This window comes from Engraulis encrasicolus, chromosome 10, assembly GCF_034702125.1.
Source record: "Engraulis encrasicolus isolate BLACKSEA-1 chromosome 10, IST_EnEncr_1.0, whole genome shotgun sequence".
Taxonomy (NCBI): Eukaryota; Metazoa; Chordata; class Actinopteri; order Clupeiformes; family Engraulidae; genus Engraulis; species Engraulis encrasicolus.
Genome location: NC_085866.1, coordinates 3,093,080 through 3,114,223, shown reverse-complemented (window position 1 = coordinate 3,114,223; position 21,144 = coordinate 3,093,080). Strand labels below are relative to the sequence as shown.

Sequence of the window (21,144 nt, the reverse complement as noted above, 5' to 3'; positions counted from 1 at the left end):
ACATATAGACACTCTGAAGTTATGTCCATTCAATTACATTGGTTTGGGGGAGGTTGTGGGGCCATAGGCAATATGGCGATAACAGTTGTGCATCGTAGCAATGGACCAGCAAACCTGTGAGGCGCCTTTGTCCCAGGGTTCCCACTGGTCATGGAATTTGAACATTTTAACAGTATTGTGCTTTTGTTTTGTCTAAAATACTTCCCACGTCATTATAGAATCCAAAAATGGCAATTTGAGAGACGGTCTATTACAAATTGATGACCACATAGCTAAACGTCTCCTTCTTATCAATACTTTGGCCATTGTGCTTTGGTTGTGTCTAAAATACTTCCCACGTCATTATAGAATCGAAAAATGGCAATTTGAAAGACTGACTATTACAAATTGATTACCACATAGCTGAACGCCCTTCCTCTTATTAATACTTTGAACATTTAGTTTTACGAGAGGTCATGGAAATTCTGTTTTATTATGGTGAGGAAATGTCATGGAAAAGTGGAATGGAATTTTATGCCTGGCATGGAGTGGAAACCCTGATGTCCAATGTTTCTATGCTTCTCCCCTGCAGCACGTACGGCCTGGACGGAGAGCAGGCCATCAACCTGCTGATCACCACGCTGCTGCAGCAGGAGGACGCGGTGGTGGTGGGGGAGGAGGAGGTGGGGGCAGGAGACGCAGGGGGGGAGGCAGCAGGAGGAGCAGGAGCAGGAGGAGCAGAGGGAGGCGCCGCCGCCGCAGTGGACCCTCTGGAGCGTGCCCTGCAGGTCATCCCACAGCTGCACTCCACACGAGACGTCTTCATTAGCCTCAACGCCGTCATACCCAAGGTAACCAGCCTCTACGTACTCATCCACAACGTCTGTACAAGGTAACCAGCCTCTACGTACTCATCCACAACGTCTGTACATTACCAACCTAAATGCCATCATATCCAAGGTCTGCACATTACTACACAATCAGGGCTGCATTTTCCAAAAACTCTTAAAGTAGTACTTAAGCCTAAGTAAAAGTATCCATTTAATAGTTTAATATTGGCTGCGTACAATCAAATCAAAGCAAATACCGGTAACTATGTTTTTGAGCTTTTCCTTTCTTTTTCTTTTTTTGAAATGTATTCTGGGTTTTATTATAGCAGGTATTGGATCTTGAAAGCATGACACAAGGCTCATCAGTGTATAAAACGTAATTGGACAATTTGACCAAACTAATTCCCAATTCTTTCCCTTGCCACAGCTTAACCCGTACAGCTATGAGAAGATCGAGAGGATCCTCAACACCTTGGAGACGGCCAACGAGGGCACCACCCTGTTCCCCCTCAGTCAGGTAAGAGCCATACACCACCCTGTTCCCCCTCAGCCAGGTGAGAGCCATGCACCCTGTTCAGCCAGGTGAGAGCCATGCACCACCCTGTTCCCCCTCAGCAGAGCCATGCACCACCCTGTTCCCCCTCAGTCAGCAGAGCCATACACCACCCTGTTCCCCCTCAGCCAGGTGAGAGCCATACACCACCCTGTTCCCCCTCAGCCAAGTGAGAGCCATGCACCACCCTGTTCCCCCCAGCCAGGTGAGAGCCACACACCACCCTGTTCCCCCTCAGCCAGGTGAGAGCCATACACCACCCTGTTCCCCCTCAGCCAGGTGAGAGCCATGCACCACCCTGTTCCCCATCAGGTGAGAGCCACACACCACCCTGTTCCCCCTCAGCAGAGCCATGCACCACCCTGTTCAGCCAGGTGAGAGCCATGCACCACCCTGTTCCCCCTCAGTCAGCTGAGAATCATACACCACCCTGTTCCCCCTCAGTCAGGTGAGAGCCATACACCACCCTGTTCCCCCTCAGCAGAGCCACACACCACCCTGTTCCCCCTCAGCAGAGCCATGCACCACCCTGTTCAGCCAGGTGAGAGCCATGCACCACCCTGTTCCCCCTCAGGTGAGAGCCACACACCACCCTGTTCCCCCTCAGCCAGGTGAGAGAATCATACACCACCCTGTTCCCCCTCAGCCAGGTGAGAGCCATACACCACCCTGTTCCCCCTCAGCAGAGCCATGCACCACCCTGTTCAGCCAGGTGAGAGCCATACACCACCCTGTTCCCCCTCAGCAGAGCCACACACCACCCTGTTCCCCATCAGCCAGGTGAGAGAATCATACACCACCCTGTTCCCCCTCACATGCTCATGATTGTCTTGACCCAAGCTCAAACTACACAACCCCCGATTTTGTGTCCGATTTTGACGTCGGGTTATGCCGCATACACCCTGGAGACGGCAAACGAGGGCACCACCCTGTTCCCCCTCAGCCAGGTCAGAGGCATGCACCTGCTCATGGTTGTCTTAACCCATTGTGTCCTATGCCTTTTTTGGGAAAGGGTGCCCTCTTCCTATTAAATCCTAAATATCTCAGCCTCCTACTTTAGTGTAAAGTTTCATTTTGTATAGTTTTGTGTTTTCAAAATAACCAATTGGTTTTTGTGCTTCATTTGAACCTGTGTATGATCTTGCGAGCTGGTCCTAATTTAATTTGGAAGATGGTATTGAAAAGTCTTAAAATGTCTTAATTTTGACTTGCTAAAACCTGTGAACACCGCGAGTTGGTCTTAATTTTATTTGGAAAATGGTATTGGAAAGTCTTAAAATGTCTTAATTTTGACTTGGTCAAACCTGTAGACACCCTGTGTATGTGTCTCCAGGACACAATGGGTTAATCCAGGCTCAAACTACACGACCCGCTGATTTTGTGTCCGATTTTGACGTCGGGTTACGCCGCACACATAGAGAATCGCTGCCAAACTGTCAATCTTCTACCTGATCGTAAACTCCCGAGACAATGCCCGACGTTCTATTTCGAATTGTAGATATCAAACACTGTCATAATAACTTAGGTAGAGTATTTATAAATCTCATGACTATCCGTTCTTACACCCTCAGAATATGCAGATTAGCCTTTTGATAATCCATTTGCCATACATACTCGCACGGGTCAGGCAGAAATGCAATTTCGTTGCGTGCACTTGTGTGCTGTGGAGTGCCGTGTCACAATGACAAAGGGAGTTGGAGTTTCCTCTGTAGGCTTTAATGTTGAATCGATGCTTGAATGCATGCACGCCTAATAAATAAATAGATGAATGATTTCACTGTGTGGTTCCGGTTGGGTTCCCCAGATGACTGGCCTCCTGCGCCACCTGAAGTCCTACCGCCGCATATCGCCCCCTACTGACCTGGAGAAGACCTACCTGTTTGAAAACGCCCTGGAGCTGTCTCCACTGGCCAACACGCGCCTGCCCTTCCACATGCTGTTGCAGACCAGCCACTACTTCTGGAAGATCATATGTGAGTTACATGTATTTAGGTGCAGGGTATTGGTTACTAGCCTGGTTGCTGCAGATCAGCCACTGCTTCTGGAAAATCATCTGTGAGTTCAGGGACAGCATCCCTCAAGCACAGTTGAGTCATCTTGTCATCCGTCTGACAAGTGCAAAAAAAAAAACATATTCTATATTAATTATTTTTTTGTATATTTTCATTATTGTGTGTGTTTGTGTCTGTGTGTGTGTGAATCTAGCAGCAAATATTGTTTTCAATTAATTATTTTAATAAATTATTGCAGTATTTTAATTCATTCATTTTTACTGATGAGCATGCACATTGCACAGTTGAATGACCCTTGATGTCTCCCTTTGTGTTCCCTGCAGCTCCGGAGCTAAGTGAAGAGACATTCCCCACTCTCTTGCTAATATGCAAGCTGTTGAAGGTAAGGCAACATCGAGACGGCTTAACACTGTTTTCTACAATTTGTTTCTCCATTTCTCCCTGAATTGACACACTGTAGCTGTGTGTATGCTTTTATATGTGTTTATGCAATTGTGTTTCAATCCTCTATCAAGTCCTTGTACGTCTACAACAAGCATTATACAGAGTACACTTTTGACTTTGGCTTTTGACCCCTGAGCCCCTTGGAAGGCCAATTTCATGACAAATGTACATAGACAGTGTCATGATTACAAGCTAGATATTCAGAATAGCATGTCTAGCAACTGAATCTCATGTACTCATGTACTTAGTCGCTTTGGTTATAAAGCATCTGCCAAATGCAATGTAATGTAATGTAATACTCAACATGACGCGTGTTTTTTCAATATTGCATCCTATCACAATTCTGCAATTTTTCACTCTCGGCCAATCTGGGGCCCCCTGGCAGATGGGGGTCCCCTAGGCTGCAGCCATATGTAGCCTGTGCGTCAACCTGGCCCTGAGCATGGTAATTTAACCCCCGGTGGTCTGTTCCTCATCCCTGCTGTACAGGTCAGTGTAGACAAGCTCTACATGCTGGTCGTCAATCACGTCTCTGAGAAGAAGCTGAAGCCGATGATTTTGGAGCGAGCCAAGAGGGGCCAGTCCCACACGCGTAACGAGGAGACGGAGGCGGTGGTCCACTCCATCATCCAGTACGCCCTCTGCATCCAGAACCTGGAGCTGGCCGCTGCCACCGTACACAAAGTCGCCCAGGAGCTCACTGCAGGTTGGACCCTGAGTTTTAGGACTGTGCAATAGATCAAATAAATATCATGATTATCAATATTGCTGTCAAACAATATCAAATTTCATAATATCAACTTGAAACAGTATTGTTGTAATTTGTCTATACTGCCAAAAGGTAGGTTACACTTAGCACAAAGGGTGAATCCCATTACACCCCTTAGCCCTACGCCGATCCCCTTTGCCTCCGGTTTGCGCGTCCACGTGTAGGCGTAGTGGCATCCCGATTCACGTTCAGACAGATGGGTAGGGGTTCGGCGAAGGGCTTTCATCCTCAATTGTCGGTTTTAAAGTGGTAATAATTATTCCATTGTACTAAGTTTAACATTATCCTAATGTGTGATGGCCCTTTTCTCCGTGAAACGTGTATGACAGAAATCGCTATTAACGCCAACCTAATGCATGGAATTAGTGACAGCTGTGAGTGTCATTCCGTGATTGTTGAAGGGGCATCCCAATCCAAAGGGGTTGCGTTTCAAGCCCTACACCTTGCGGCGTTGTTTGAAAGCACAAGGGGCAAGAGGAAGGCAAAGGGGTAGGGTTGGAGATTAGTAATGGGAAAGGCCCAAAGTCGCCCAGGAGCTCAGCGCAAGTTGGGCCTGAGTTGGTTCTCAAATGGTTAAATATTGTATTACAATTGTTCACATTCACAAAAACAATAATCCAGGTGCCAGACAAAAGTGGTAGACAGTGTGATTAAGTGGCCTGAACACCGATCCACTAGGGCTGTAACGATATTGTATCGAACCGAGAAATCGTGATACACAGAGTCACGATACTGTATGGTGATACAAAGAGGCAGTATCGTGATACGCCCTTTTAACGTTTTGATACCCATCTGCCCAGAAAACAACCACATGATATGAAGTGATAGTGCTTCCAAGCATCATCATTATTATATAGAAACTTAAAAAATATATATTTGTAGCCTCTTGTAACCTATTCTACCTTTGAACTATCATAGTTTTTATTCATAAAGATTATAATGTGGGCATATGTGAAATCGTGGGGTGTATCGAACTGTAGGTCATGAATCGTGATACAAACCGAATCGTGAGTTGAGTGTATCGTTACAGCCCTACGATCCACTGGTGGGATTGAAAATATTGTATTACCTCTTTACACTTGATTTCTGATCTTGATTTCAAATGTTTCTGAACGTGTTTTTTTCCCAACCTCAGGAACAGAGAAGACACTGTTTTTGAAGTTCTGCTGGAAACTTGGAGACAAATACCTGAAAGCACCAAATCTTGAGGTTGGACACATTGCAAAAATAATTTCAGTATAAACTGACAATTAACCCATTGACGCCTGAGGCACCTGCAAAAAAGGGTGCTGAATGCCTGAGCCCTTTTTAAGAAAAGCTGTCCTCAGCCTATAAAAACCTAAATATCTCACACATAAAAACATGCAATAAGTTGTATTTAAACGCTAAGACCCTCGTCTTTCAGTAGAATGTGTTCATTCGGCTCTAACATACACACATAGTTAATAAAACAGCTAATGTGTTCATTCATCTCAAATAATCCAAGATTTTTAAAAAAGTTGTCTCAAATCTAATGAGCCTGAATGTTGCGTAATACAGCTCCAGGCGCCAGGGCCAATGTTGCGCAACGTAACATCAGGCATCAATGGGTTAAGTAGATGTCTTGCCATATACTGTATTTTGTGCATTTTTACAAATCGGTGCCAAGATATCCCTGGAATCCCCCAAACCCAGTGATTGTTACATGTTCTGACTTGATCACTGCTATTCTTTATTATGGGGTGGTGGTGGCTTAGGCAGCCAGAAGGTTGCAGGTTCGAGCCCCGCTTTGTCTGACCCCATTGATGTGTCATTGGGCCAAGATACTTAACCCCAAATTGCTCCTGGCCTGGTGGCAGGGGTGGTATCCTGCGTGGCAGCCACTGCCACAGGTGTGTGAATGTGAGTGTGAATGGGGGAATATGAGGCATACATGTAAAGCGCATTGAGTGCTCGTTGGAGTGGAAAGGCGCTATATTTAAAAGCAATCCATTTACCATTAATTACGGCTGCAACGGTTAGTCAACTAATCGTGACTAATCGACTATAAAAATTTGTTTATAAAAAAGTTTTCATTGTCGACTAATCATTTCATTAAATTCACTGCTTTTTTACTTGCATTACTAAAGCTTTATTATTGAAGCCTAGAATTGCCCAGCATGCATGAATTGGATGTTGTATCTTGGAGTAAATAAGCTACTATCCTGATTTAAAGATCATTGTGAGCTGTAAGAATTTTTTCACTTCCCTGAGCTAGAGGCCGGGAAGGTTTGTCGGAGGTTGGAGTAAGTCTTTTTTTTGGACTAATCGTGACTAGAGCTATTGATTACTCGACTAATTAAAATAATCGTTAGTTGCAGCCCTACCATCAACCATTTACCATTCTCCTCTGCTCCAGGATGATGTGCGCGTGCGTGGGGAGGCCATCATGTCCAAGATGAAGCTGCAGTACCAGCGGTCGGCCATTGAGAACATGGTGATGGCCAGCCAGCTCGGCTCCCCGGAGCTGCTCAAGCTGACGGGGCAGCCGGGACGCCTCATCGTGGCCCTCTTCGAGCACAGCAGCGTGGAGCAGCGCATGAGGAGCGCAACCGCACACAACTACCCTGGTGAGGACGGGAAAGGCTGATTTTTTTTGCCTTTTATAAGCAGACCTGACAGAAAATGAGTGGGGAGAGAGAGACGGGGAAGGATTGTCAAAGGACCCGGGTCGCCGGCGTAACTGTACAGTGCCCAGTCATTTTAGCCACGGCTTTTAAGATGTTTTTTGGGGGGCTTTTTGTGCCTGTATTTGTGATGGGACAGTTGAGAGAGACAGGAAGGGAGTGGGTAGAGAGAGACAGGGCAGTATCTGCAAAGGACCCAGGTGATAATTAAACCTGGGTCGCTGGTGTACCTGTTCGAGCACAGCAGCGTGGAGCAGCGCATGAGGAGCGCCACCGCACACAACTACCCTGGTGAGGACCGGACTAGCCTGATTATCTACTGTCCAATCTCTTCAAGACTTGGTCTGACCTAGAGCATTACATTACATTGCATTTGACAGACGCTTTATAACCCAACTACCCTAGTGAGGAGCACAGGACCGGACGGGCTGCTTTTTTGCCTTTCATTATTTTTGGGATGGGATAGTGCAGACCTGACAGAAAATGAGTGGGGAGAGAGAGACGGGGAAGGATTGTCAAAGGACCCGGGCAGGAATCGAACCCGGGTCGCCAGCGTAACTGTACAGTGCCCAGTCGTTTTAGCCACGGCTTTTAAGACGTTTTTTGGGGGCTTTTTGTGCCTTTATTTGTGATGGGACAGTTGAGAGACAGGAAGGGAGTGGGTAGAAAGAAGGGGAAGTATCTGCAAAGGACCCAGGTCATAATCAAACCCAGGTCGCTGGTGTACCTGTTCGAGCACAGCAGCGTGGAGCAACGCTTGAGGAGTGCCACCGCACACAACTACCCTGGTGAGGAGCACAGGACTGCTGTTTATTTAAAGATTTTTTTTTGCCTTTGTGTCTTTGTTTGTGATAGGGCAGACCAAAAGGGGTTGCTTTTACATTTTATTTTCCCTTTTAAACACAGTGTTATAAATTTGCGTTCTCCGGAACGGCCAAGTCTTAGTGCATTACTAAAGGTCCTGTGTTATGTCATAGTGGTGTAGTACTATGGTAGTTAGCTTTTCAATTACTATTACAGCGTACTTCTGGTGGAACGCCGTGCATTATGGGTCTACAAAATGTGATGAGTAGTGACTTATCGTAAAATAATGTCGTCCTCATTATTATAATATAGATTTTTTTTGGAAACATTATTAACTATTTCTTGTCTCTCTTGACCTCTCCTCAGACATTCATGCCATAGCTAAAGAAATTGCCTCCATCAGTGGAATAGATCCTCTGAACGCCAGAAACTTCCTGCTAGAGAAATGGCTCTGTAAAATCGACTCCGAAGCATCAAAGGTAAACTTTGTTTTTGTGCAGTTTTTCACAAATGTAGAAATGTTACAGTCACAAAAATCTTGTAGATATATTGTAAATTTTGCACAAAATGTGTAGCTTTTCAGGGTTTTTTTTTTTTTACTATTTCATTGGCCCAACTTCCTTTCAGGTGGAAGTGATTATAGGAAGTAGAACACATGTCTACAATAACTTTGCTAATGGGCATGAAGAGGACATAGTATATGATCTTCATCACAGGTTTTGCAGTCTCATCATGTCAATCTAATGCTTTCCAGGATCCCAACGCTCAGGAAGACAACATCACAGACATCGAGAATGATCCTGACATGATGAGGTGTGTAAACTATGGGCTCTCTTTAATATCCTGTAGTTAAAGAGAAAACACGCACATCCGTCTCAAAAAATTGGGTGCAGGACCAACAAAAATACAATGTCTGATGAAGGGCATGCTGCCCGAAACGTTACATTAAAAAGAGCAACGGGAGCTTGGTGTCGCGGACTTTTCATTCAATTTTTTCTTTTTAATATCCTAACTCCAGTCCTCCCTTGCTACCTTGCCTGCTTGTGACCTCGTGAGGATGGAAGTTTATTTCAAAATCTCGCAAAAGTGCAATTCTGATCTCATTTTCTCATTTGCAATCGGGATGGTGAACAAAGAATAGTCTCCCAGAAGTTGTGTCTTGGTTGACAGCAAGGAAACTTTATTGTTTTGTCCACGGAGGCGGGGCATCAGCGAAACACAAGGCCACAAGAACAGGCAGAGGATTGTAGTCCGCATATTGAAAACAACTTAGGATCCTTACTGCTCACAACTGCTTACTGCTCACAACCAGCCCTGGCAGGGGGCTCCCCTAGGTGGCCGCTGGTCTCTGCCTGAGGTTTCCTCCTGACTATAGGTTTTTTTTTTCTCAGACCTCTCTGAGCTTTTTTTCCCCCTACAAACTATAGTCTCTTTTCCATTGGGTTCCGCGTTCCGGTGCGGGCTTTATAAATATTCATGAAACTTGACGGGGGGTCGATGGTGCTGTCTCGCACGCATTTCCATACAACGCAGACTAGAATTGGGCCGTATGATCAGCTGCTGCAACTAGCCGCGACAACACCGTGTTTTCACGCCATTGTGAATCTAAGCCCTAATCCAAACAATAGGACCTATAAACTAAATATAACCAGCGATCTCCTTCTCTTAGACCCATAGACATGTGTTTGGGCNTGTTCGAAAGCNGCGAATCTTAGCTTTTCGCAGGTTTTTACGGAATGTTTTTATGTTCTTTCAATCCAAAGTTATATAACTCTAAGCGGCCGCTGTTTCAAGTGAAAAGATAGCGCTTTCCAACCAGCGTTTACCTCGTCATTTTGTTTTCGAACAGACAGCGGATCTCCTTAACCTAGACCTACAGACATATGTTAGGGCTTGTTCGAAAGCTGAGATTCTTAGCTTTTTACAGGTTTTTACGGCACATGTTTATGTTCTTTAAATCCAAAGTTATTTAACTTTAAGCGGCCGCTGTTTCAAGTGAAAATATAGCGCTTTCCAACCAGCGTTTACCTCGTCATTTTGTTTTCGAACAGACAGCGATCTCCTTAACCTAGACCTACAGACATGTGTTAGGGCTTGTTCGAAAGCTGAGATTCTTAGCTTTTTACAGGTTTTTACGGCACGTGTTTATGTTCTTTAAATCCAAAGTTATTTAACTTTAAGCGGTCGCCACTTCAAGTAAACAATGGCGTTGTTCTCCAGCCGGATAGAGAGGAAATCTTTGTTCCCTCGAATAAACCACAGTTGTCTTTTTCATTCGAAATTTTCATTTTTACATTTAATTTGATAACAGCAAATTCGCCATCCCTCTGCAGGTTCGTAGGCTATATGAAGATATGTGCAATGAAAAGGGCTACTTTAGTGTGCCCTATTTTGCATGGTGGTAAAAAAAAACGACTTCTCACAAGGAGGAGGCATGGAGCTTTGGAAATAGCGTGATTTTAAAATAATAGCCTAATAGGCTAATAATATAACTCCTTGGCCAAGGACTGGACTTAGGCTACTTTAAAGAACATGATAATTGCTTGAGCAAATTTTCTCTGTCTACTGTAAAAACTGCCGACAGAAAAGTTGATTTTTAAAGTGCGTGGGTGGGGATAGGTGTTTTCACATGCCGGTAAATCCTAACACAGGCAACATTTAGCCTAGTGGAACTCAGCTCCGCACGCCTCGAACCACGTCTTTCGCGATTCTATAATCGCCCCTGTTTGAGCCCTGTTTGAGCTGATGATGGGTGTGTATGGGTGGAGTAAATGCAAAAAGAAAACGAAACCACGCCCCAGCAGCGCGCAGCCCCGTTCTACCAGGGCTAGTCGAAAAAGGACTTTTGATTCAAGCGAAAGGGAGTTTTTCCCTCACCCCTGATGCCACCAGGGGCCGCATCTGAGCGCCCAATCTCTGTGTGACTATCTATGACTTATGCTAGGCCCAGCCACTATGGACCTTACGCATCTAAGAATCCTGGTCCTATCCTACGTTGACCTTATGACTCTATAATCTCTATCTATCTCTTCTTCCTCTGCCTTCCTGCTATTTCTGCCTCTCCTCTATACCTCTCCTTTTAAATCCATCTCTAACAATGATGTTTTTTCCCCATTTGTTAAGCACTTTGAGTTACATGCCTTGTATGATACAGTGCTATACAAATACAATTATTATTATTATTATTATTATTATTATTATTATTATTATTATTATGTGTGTTTTGTAGTGGGGTTGTATACAGGCACCAGAATGTCAACTATAAAAAAAAACATACGGACAGACATGGTGTCCTTTCATTGCCTGTGTTTTCTTTTTCCAGAGTTGTGTATCTGCTGCGCATGCATCCAAAGGAAACGAGTGCTCGTCTGCTTTGCACGTACATGACTGCTGACTCCTGGGTAGGTGAATCAAGCATTTGTGGCAAAAACGATGCCCTCGATCCAAAGACATTTTACAACCCTTGATTTTTTTTTTTGTTTAACACACCTTTTTTCATATAGTAGAGTAGAGTTCTTTTATTACTGGGCAAATTAAAGGGGTATGCCACTATTTTGGGGCTTAATACAGTTAAAATTGTTGGCCAGGGTTTATAAAGGTGGTAAAGTAAAAAATGTTTCATGTAAGCCGTTGTCTTGCTTTAAGACAAGTTAAAAGAGGGAATATGTCGCTAAGCTAATGAAAGTCAATTGATCTGTGTAGCATGCTACAATGCTACACGGATCCATTGACTTTCACTAGCTTAGCAACATATTCCCTCTTTTAACTTGTCTTAAAGCAAGACAATACTTAACATGAAAAATAGGACACTTTACCACCTTTATACACTGGGTCCTCTCCTCTGTACTCTCCTCTCCTCTGTACTCTCCTCTTCAGCTCGCCCCACAGGTTCTCAATGGGGTTGAGGTCTGGGGACTGAGATGGCCATGGGAGGAGCTTGATTTTGTGTCTGGAGAACCATTTCTGTGTAGATTTGGCCATATGTTTAGGGTCATCGTCTTGCTGAAAGACACAGTGACGGCCCATCTTCAGCTTTCGGGCAGAGGGCAACAGATTTTGATTTAAAATGTCCTGGTATTTCAAAGCATTCATGATGCCATGCACCCTAACAAGCTTCCCAGGGCCTTTGGAAGCGAAACAGCCCCACAGCATCACTGACCCACCCCCATACTTCACAGTGGGTATGAGGTGCTTTTCAGCATGCGCATCTTTCGTGGCACGCCAGACCCACTTAGAGTGTTTGTTGCCAAAAAGCTCAATCTTGGTCTCATCTGACCAAAGCACACGGTCCCAGTTGAAGCCCCAATACCCCTTAGCGAACTCCAGACGTTTGCGTTTATGATTGTGGGTGAGGAAAGGTTTTCTCCGTGCATGCCTCCCAAACAGCTTGTTGGCGTGTAGACAGCGCCTGATGGTTGATTTGGAGACTTTGTGACCCCAGGATGCTACCATTTGTTGTAATTCTGTAACAGTGAGCCTTGGAGATCTTTTGATTTCTCTTACCATCCTCCTCACTGTGCGTGGTGGCAAAATAAACTTGGGTCCTCGTCCAGGCTTGTTTACCACTGTTCCAGTTGTTTTGAACTTCTTAATTATTCCTCTCACAGTGGATATGGGCAGCTGCAGTTGAGTGGCAATCTTCTTGTAGCCTCTGCCTGACCTGTGAAGGTCGGCGCACATCTGCCTCACTTGTATGCTGTGTTCCTTTGTCTTTCCCATGTTTAAGAGTGGATAAGAGAAATGGCCTCGGTGTCGCATCATATTTATACCCCAGGGAAACAGGAAGTGATGAATTACTAATTAAATGTTCCTACATACTCTGGTAAACTTTGTAAACTACTGTAGAAATGACAGAAATGCTTCAATTATATTTATTTCCTGGGAATTGTTAAGGGTGCCAATAATTGTGGAACAGGTGATTTAATGAAATTTTTTTTTTATTTTCCTACAATTCATTTGAGTTGAAGGCTACATTTTCCTAACATTTTCAGTGTGACAGTATTCTTCTGCAATAAACACTGAATTTATTTTAAGGCTTTTAACACATCTCAACCAGGGGTGCCAATAATTATGGAGGGCACTGTAAACCCCAGCCAACGATTTTAACTGTATTAAGCCCCAAAATAGTGGCATACCCCTTTAAGGTGTCATGAGCTTACATAAATACACAAAAACAAAACAAAGACCTAATACTCATTGTTGCACATGGTAGTAAACGTGTGTGTGTGCGTGTGCGTGTGCGTGCGTGCGTGCGTGCGTGCCATTGTGACCTCTGTTACAGCCAGGAGGAGCTGGAACGCGTCTCACTTTTGAGCATCGGAGCCGCATCCTCTACTGCCTCAGCCACATCGCAGACGAAGCCACACTAGAGGAGCTCCTACGCATCCCCAGAACCAAAGTCAAGTAAGCCCCTGTTACCCTCCTCAAGTAAGCCCCTGTTACCCTCCTCAAGTAAGCCCTGTTACCCTCCTCAAGTAAGCCCTGTTACCCTCCTCAAGTAAGCCCCTATTACCCTGTTACCCTCCTCAAGTAAGCCCTGTTACCCTCCTCAAGTAAGCCCTGTTACCCTCCTCTAGTAAGCCCTGTTACCCTTCCTTACGCATCCCCAGAACCAAAGTCAAGTAAGCCCTCTATTACCCTTCCTTACACATCCCCTGAATGAAAGTCAAGTAAGCCCTTTTACCCTACTCAAGTAAGCCCTGTTACCCTACTCAAGTAAACCCTGTTACCCTGTTACCCTCCTACCTGGTTCTCCCCCCCCCCACAGGTAGTAGATCAACTTACTAGCCACTTTGGAAGATCAATATCTTACTATCTTTTGTTCTAGGAATATGTATGGTAGGGTAACGCAGGCTTTCTTGAGTAGGGTAAGGGGGGCTTACTTGACTGTAGGTCCTGAACTAAGTTAGAAAAGGGTAACGTGTGTGGCGTGGTGTTTTTTTTCTCCTGCAGGGAGTACACGCAGTGCTATGTCTTCCTGTCCCAGCTGGAGAAGCTGAATATCCGCTACACACTGGAGATGTTTGTCAACAGCCCGAAGGAGGGCCTCATCAAGAGCCTGTGGAAGAACCACAACAGAGACCCCAAGGTATGTCTTCAGTTTACAGCAGAGACCCCAAGGTATGGCTTCAGTTTACAGCAGAGACCCCAAGGTATGGCTTCAGTTTACAGCAGAGACCCCAAGGTATGTCTTCATTTAGAACCACACCAGAGACCCCAAGGTATGCCTTCAGTTTACAGCAGAGACCCCAAGGTATGCCTTCAGTTTACAGCAGAGACCCCAAGGTATGCCTTCAGTTAACAGCAGAGACCCCAAGGTATGCCTTCAGTTTACAGCAGAGACCCCAAGGTATGTCTTCAGTTTACTACAGCAAAGACCCCAAGGTATGCCCCCAGTTAACAGCAGAGACCCCAAGGTAAGCCTTCAGTTAACACCAGAGACCCCAAGGTATGTCTTCAGTTAACACCAGAGACCCCAAGGTATGTCTTCAGTTAACACCAGAGACCCCAAGGTATGTCTTCAGTTAGAACCACAGCAGAGACCCCAAGGTATGTCTTCAGTTTACAGCGCAGATTACATTAGACTTTTAATTTGTCCCCCTGGGATCAATAAATTGCACTCTGCACATCAAATTTTACAGGGCTACAAGTAGAGTAGTCAGGTGAGATACATTTCACAACAAGGTGCATTTCACAACAAATTTACACAGACAGTGTCATAATAACAAGTTAGGAATTAAGGATATTACTGTATGTCTACCAACTGTACTCAACATGATGGATTCGTTTTTCAATATTGCATCTTGTCACAATTCTGCAATTGATCACTTTTGGCCAGTCAGGGGCCCTCTGTCAGGTGGGGGCCCCTAGGCTGCAGCCATATCTGGCCTGTGCATTAATCCCGCCCCGTGCTGTGCTGTCCTCCTCAGGCTGTGCGTCTGGTGGCTGACATGTCTCTGGAGTACCAGATGTACGACCTTCAGCTGTGGGACGGAATCCTCCAGAAACTAGTGGCCTCAAATATGGTGAGGGGATGTAATGACCTTGAGAAACTAGAAGCCTCTGATGGTGAGGGGATGTAACAGGAACTAGTCGTTTTTAATATGGTGAGGGAATGTAATGACCTTCAGAAACTAAACTAGTGGCCTCAAATATGGTGAGGGAATGTAGTATTGACATCAGAAACTAGTGGTTTTTAATATGGTAAGGGAATATATTGACCTTCAGAAACTAGAGTCCTCTAATGTGGTAAGGGAATGCAATGACCTTGAGAAACTAGTGGCCTCTATTATGGTGAGGGAATATATCAGAAACTAGTCGTTTTTAATATGGTGAGGGAATGTAATGTCTTGACCTTCAGAAACTAGTAGCTTCTTATTTGGTGAGGGAATGTATTGGCCATTAGAAACTAGTGGCCTCTATATTTGGGTTTTTTTGTGTGGATTTTTGTTATCAAACTTAAACAAAGAAAGGCGTGTGCGATTCTTTTCTTCTAAACACACGCACACACACACTTTTTTGCTCAGGACCAAGGATTGTGCCCAAGCAAAGGCAAGAGTCTGGACCATCTGAATCCTCACAGATTATGGGACACATGCTAACCATCAATCTGTTTTTGTGAAGTTTTACAGCAATAATGATCAATGTCTGTTATTTCTTTAATCTATTTCATTGACCCCTTTAGACCAGCTACTTGCAGAAGCTGTTGGAGGCCATTGGAGCTATCCCTTGCCTGAGAGAGGTAAGGAGCGCAACACCTGCTTTATATCTGACAAGTACTGGGTGCAAACTCCCACTGTTGTGCCATTGCTACATGTCGTACGTTTATAATGACAACCTAAAGAACGAGTGTGTGTGCGTGTGCGTGTGCGTGTGTGTGTGTGTGTGTGTGTGTGTGTGTGTGTGTGTGTGTGTGTGTGTGTGTGTGTGTGTGTGTGTGTGTGTGTGTGTGTGTGTGTGTGTGTGTGTGTGTGCAGGTTCCCAGCCTTCTGAGGACATGGAGGAGTGTGATCCTCAGCCCTTTCATGACAGGTACCGTAGGGGTGCACAGTGTTGCCAGATTGGGCTGTTTCCCGCCCAATTGGGCTGCTTAGGATGGCCGTAGCAGAAAAACCCGCCCAATTTTTGCCATAGAAATCAATAGAATTGGGCGGGATTTTGTGCTCCTAGGTGGGTTTTGAGCATTTTTTGGGCTGGAAATCATCAGCATCATCTGGCAACCCTGGGGGTGCATGGGGGTTTGCAAAACATGGCAAACGCTAGTCAACAGAGTTTAGCTCCAGGCAACTTTTAACTAAAATGACCTGGATGAACGGGAGTCTTCACAGGCATGTCATGTGTCTGTATCAGTAAACATACACCCAGACACTTGCACACAGAGCACCTTCCTTGCGGTTCTATTATGATGTTTTTCACATGTTCTTCTACACATCAGACAGCAGGTGGAAAACATAGTTCTATATATTTTGCTTTTAGCAGTCTTTTAAGCTGTAGCATGTGTAGGGTGTGTCTCTTTAATAACATTTGGTTTTTATTTATTTTTATTTATGAATGTATCTGTTTGAGTTGCTGCCATCAGGCAGGCGTTACAGGACTCTGGGTACAAAAACCAACAGGCTAAAAGACTTTTTTCCAAAAGCAATCTGCACACTTCATTTTGCACAGCTGACTTTTTAAAATCTTATTTTTTAAGATTTTTAAGCACCGTGAGCATCTGCCCTTTACCAATTTCGTTGTACCTGTACAATGACAATAAAGTTTCTTTCATTCATTCATTCATTCATTCATTTATATGCCTTTTTATTTGCCCCCTTCTAGCCTCCATGTCCCAGAGACCGGAGCAGGAGGCCACGTTCTACAGAACATTTCTACTTATCCTCAAGTAAGGCTACAGTTGGAACAGAGAATCATATATGATAGTGAGATAAAGCAGGCGGGTTCTTTTCTGGTATCCACTTTACGTCGGGTGAACGCCCCTTTAGGAGACCTTCGATTAGGAGACCTTCGGAGTCTTGAGGTAGAGAATAAATGGAGTCCCCTTAGCGCTGTAGATGGCGGTAGTGCACGTCTTGTGCAAACACCACGAAAAGAGAAGAAGAAGGAGGGACAACGCCCCCTTAGGAGACCAAATTTTGAGCACACGCTTTTGCATTGAGTGGGCGTGTTTCGATTCCTCTGATTATATATCCAACCTCTTTGGTTGGAACACAAATTAGACAGATCTCACGCTAGCCTGATAAACCAGCCTAAATGTGAGCTCTGACCAATCGGCAATCTTTGCCGTTGATGTGCTTTCCCAACGGTGTTGCAAGCTTAGTCGTCACTCCCTCAAAACCACGCCCACTTTGATTCAAAAGAAATCTCTGTGTTGTAATTGGTTTTGCCAGACCCAGGGCACAGTGTTCAAAACGTTCTCAGATCCGAGGCCAGACCCACTCGCAGCTGAAAAATGTTGGCGCCCAGCGGGTGGCTCTGGTTTACCAGGCTAATCTCACACACATCCAATTCCTTTCAGCTGGGTTGCAGGGTCAAATCGTAAAGTTCATGTAGGGCAAGAAGAACCACATACCGATGAGATCCTCTTTTTTTTTTTTTTAGCTCCATTTTTGTTTTTTCGTGACGTTTCGAGCCACCACGGCCGCCCTTTCTTAGACTACCGTAGTCACGAAAGTAAAGATGGATTGAAGAAGGGAGCTCATCGTTGTTAGGTCTAACTAGGGCTATATAACTTTATTCAACAGACTCAGGGTCCAGATTATCTACAAGACATAAATGTACTGTATAAAAGAAACAACAAAAACAAACATATAAAACATCCACAGTCATCACCCCCCCCCCACACACACACACACACACAATATCTTTATTGTTTTAAAAAATCACATTCATTGGTGATACATACAGTTGCTTTTTCCAGTGTTTCCATATGTCAGATCTGAACTGAGTGGCACTTTCCTTTACATTGCACAATCCCATTATGATACCATTAGCCTACTTGACTCATTTAACCTACATATAAATTTATAGATGAGGTTCCTCATTAATGACTGAAATGTGGGCACATTTGCATTGACACAGAGAGAGCTTGCGCTTTCCCATCTTGTAGCCTTCATCAGAATTCTAAAAGCATCATTATAGGCCTCCTTGATATAGTATAGTTGGAACACAAGTACCATATACCTGTTTGTTTTTAATAGACATGGACCAACAGCATCAGAGCATTTGAGATCGGCAGTGAAATTATCTGAAACATTTCTGAAAGTGTCCTCTATTTATCAGTATTGTCTGTAATATTTTGTGGAACAAAAGAAAGCGCTTACTCTGAACTTCTAGTGACATTTCGGGGTAACCAGTCTAGGACCAGATACGAATTAGGGATGCAAACGATTAATCGCATTAATCGATTAAAAAACATTAATCGACAATTCAACTGACAAGAGACCCAGGTGAAATGGGCATAAGAAGAGTGTGTGTGAAGAGGGGTGTGAATAGTGGGAATATTTACATCATCCTTGGATTAAAGAATTGAAATGTAATTCATTTAAATGTAGCATTTCATCTCGGTTTTTTAATATACATTTTTAGATTTAGTAGGTTTTTTTCGAGAAACATGGAGATTTCAGGGGGAAAATGTTGCTTATCAATTAATCGTAAGTCGATCGATAAGGCAATCAACTAACGGTTAATGAATTAATCGATAATTTGCATCCCTAATACAAATATAAGGGAAGAAATCTGGTGCCACATCAATGTCTTTTTTTTAGTTATTTTCTTATTTATTTACAGTGTATTAGACTGTAAATTAGACTGATGAAGTCGCTTTGTCGAAACGTTAGTCTAATTCACTGTACATAAATAAGAAACGGCTTAATAATTGTTATTTATTCTCCATTTTACGAAAGGTGTCCGTTGCTCCTGAACCTGGATCTGATTGGTGTTGCCAAGCGCTTTGCCCAGTTCAACATGCCGGCGTACTCCCTGGCAACCCTGCTCCTCATCCCCTTCGCCCAGAAGAGAGAACAGCAGATACAGGTCAGTACACCAGGAGAGAGAACAGCAGATACAGGTCAGTACACCAGGAGAGAGAACAGCAGATACAGGTCAGTACACCAGGAGAGAGAACAGCAGATACAGGTCAGTACACCAGGAGAGAGAACAGCAGATACAGGTCAGTACACCAGGAGAGAGAACAGCAGATCCAGGTCAGTACATCAGAAGAGAGAACAGCAGATACAGGTCAGTACACCAGGAGAGAGAACAGCAGATCCAGGTCAGTACAGCAGGGCAGTCACAAGCACTCATCACCAGATCCAGGTCAGTTTACCAGGGCAGTCACAAGCTAGGCTGTGAAATCCCATGCTGCTTTGCACAATCTGTACCCAGAGAACGGACAAGATCGGTGCCTCCAATCAGACAGTGGGGAAGGGTGGAAAGACGGTGACTGCAGTTTGTTCGAATAGATACAGCTGATGCAATTGGCTATGGCTTTGGCGTATGCCCGCCCTGTGCACTACTTAACAGATATGATTTTGCTCATTGACCAATCTGCTGGTCACTGAATGATTAATTATGAATTAACTTTTAGCTTAAAACTCACCCAACATGTCGTATAGCTAAGACTGCACTTAGAGATTTTAAGTAACGCATTATTCACAGTATAAAATGGTCTCAAATGGTTTGTAAATGCCTGATTCTTGTTGTGTATTGCAGTGTTTCATGCAGTCCTATGATCCAGCCCTGATCATAGACCAGGTGAAGACACACATGTGCACTGGAGAGCTGGCAGGAGTTCCCTCATTGGTGAGTATAAGTTCTCACTGGTGCTTGAATTCCTTGAAAATGCTTGAATCTCAATTTAGTGTTTTCAAGGTTGTGATAATGCTTGAATGTCTAGTGAAGTGCTTGAGAATGCTTGAAATTTGTGTCAAGTCAAATTCAGTTGGCCAAATAATAGAAATTAATTGTTCATTTACATCAAAAATCTGAGGGAGTGAGATGTCAGATTGGATTTGCCATTCGACACCCTAAAATTGATTAGATTGCAGTAAATTGCATCATTAAAACACAAAAAACACACCCCCTTCCCGTGACCTATTTAAAGGTGCTGGAAAACTGAAAATTTGGGGCTTGAAGGTGCTTGAAAAGTGTTTATATTTGTTCATGAAAAAGGTGTGGGAACCCTGACGAGTGCTTCAAGTTTCCAATATGCAGACTCCCGTACTCGGCCTGTACTTGTGGCCTCATGTTTTGCTGTTGCCCCGCCTCCACTGAGAAAACAATATACACCGCATTCCACCTTATTACGCAAATGGCATTTTTCGCTGTTTCCCCAAATAATCAATAGAAATGACAGTCGTCATAATTTTCAAGTCATCAGCCATTAGAGTACAATTTAAAAGTTTTTGAATGTAGATGTCCATGCCACGTTTAGGTGCTTTGGTGGTCTCGACATTCTAACTCACCAGACATAAAACCCCATTGAAAATGAATGGGATGTTATGTCTTGTGAGTTAGAATGTCGATACGACCAAAGCACCTAAACGTGGCATGGAAATCTACAGGTATATTGAAGAGTGAAGTGTGGGCCACCAGACCAAACAAACAAAAACAGCTGAGAGCAAAGCATCAAGGATATCTGGGCATCCATAACTCCCTTGCAATGCCTGCCATTGACTTCAATGTTAAACGCAGCATTCTAGTTACTAAGGCAAAGAGCTTATAACCAAGTGTTGAACATTGAAATGTAATTTAGAAGGTACCAAATTCCAACTGTTTTGATGTAAATGGGAAAAAAAGAAAGAAATTTGGATTACACTACAAAACTGTTTTGCATAATAATTCGGAACAGAACATTTTAAGGTTTTTACTATTTTAAAAAATACCGTTATCATTAGAAGGTTCATTCAAAAACGTTTTAATTGTACTCTAATGGCTGATGATTTGAAAATTATGAAGACTGTCATTTATATTGATTATTTGGGGAAACAGCGAAAACTGTCATTTGCGTAATAATGTGGAATGCGGTGTAGGTTCCCCTGCTGTCAGACACTTTTGGGGGACTATTCTTCAAAATGAGAAAATAACATCAGAATTGGGCTTTTGCAAGATA

At 43.9% G+C, this 21,144-nt stretch overlaps 1 protein-coding gene across 1 annotated transcript in view; it reads left to right on the top strand.

The window, feature by feature from the left end:
* kntc1 (kinetochore associated 1) overlaps window positions 1–21,144 on the top strand; it is a 75,872-nt gene that overhangs the window by 51,063 nt on the left and 3,665 nt on the right. The window contains exons 43-60 of the mRNA XM_063207767.1: window positions 572–830; window positions 1,237–1,326; window positions 3,167–3,335; window positions 3,698–3,756; window positions 4,308–4,524; window positions 5,723–5,796; window positions 6,965–7,175; window positions 8,403–8,515; window positions 8,791–8,849; window positions 11,359–11,437; window positions 13,318–13,439; window positions 13,989–14,124; window positions 14,966–15,061; window positions 15,721–15,777; window positions 16,013–16,067; window positions 16,854–16,917; window positions 18,938–19,067; window positions 19,746–19,835. Coding sequence (XP_063063837.1) covers window positions 572–830; window positions 1,237–1,326; window positions 3,167–3,335; window positions 3,698–3,756; window positions 4,308–4,524; window positions 5,723–5,796; window positions 6,965–7,175; window positions 8,403–8,515; window positions 8,791–8,849; window positions 11,359–11,437; window positions 13,318–13,439; window positions 13,989–14,124; window positions 14,966–15,061; window positions 15,721–15,777; window positions 16,013–16,067; window positions 16,854–16,917; window positions 18,938–19,067; window positions 19,746–19,835 — 2,080 coding nt within the window. The remainder of the gene's footprint in view (window positions 1–571; window positions 831–1,236; window positions 1,327–3,166; window positions 3,336–3,697; window positions 3,757–4,307; window positions 4,525–5,722; window positions 5,797–6,964; window positions 7,176–8,402; window positions 8,516–8,790; window positions 8,850–11,358; window positions 11,438–13,317; window positions 13,440–13,988; window positions 14,125–14,965; window positions 15,062–15,720; window positions 15,778–16,012; window positions 16,068–16,853; window positions 16,918–18,937; window positions 19,068–19,745; window positions 19,836–21,144) is intronic.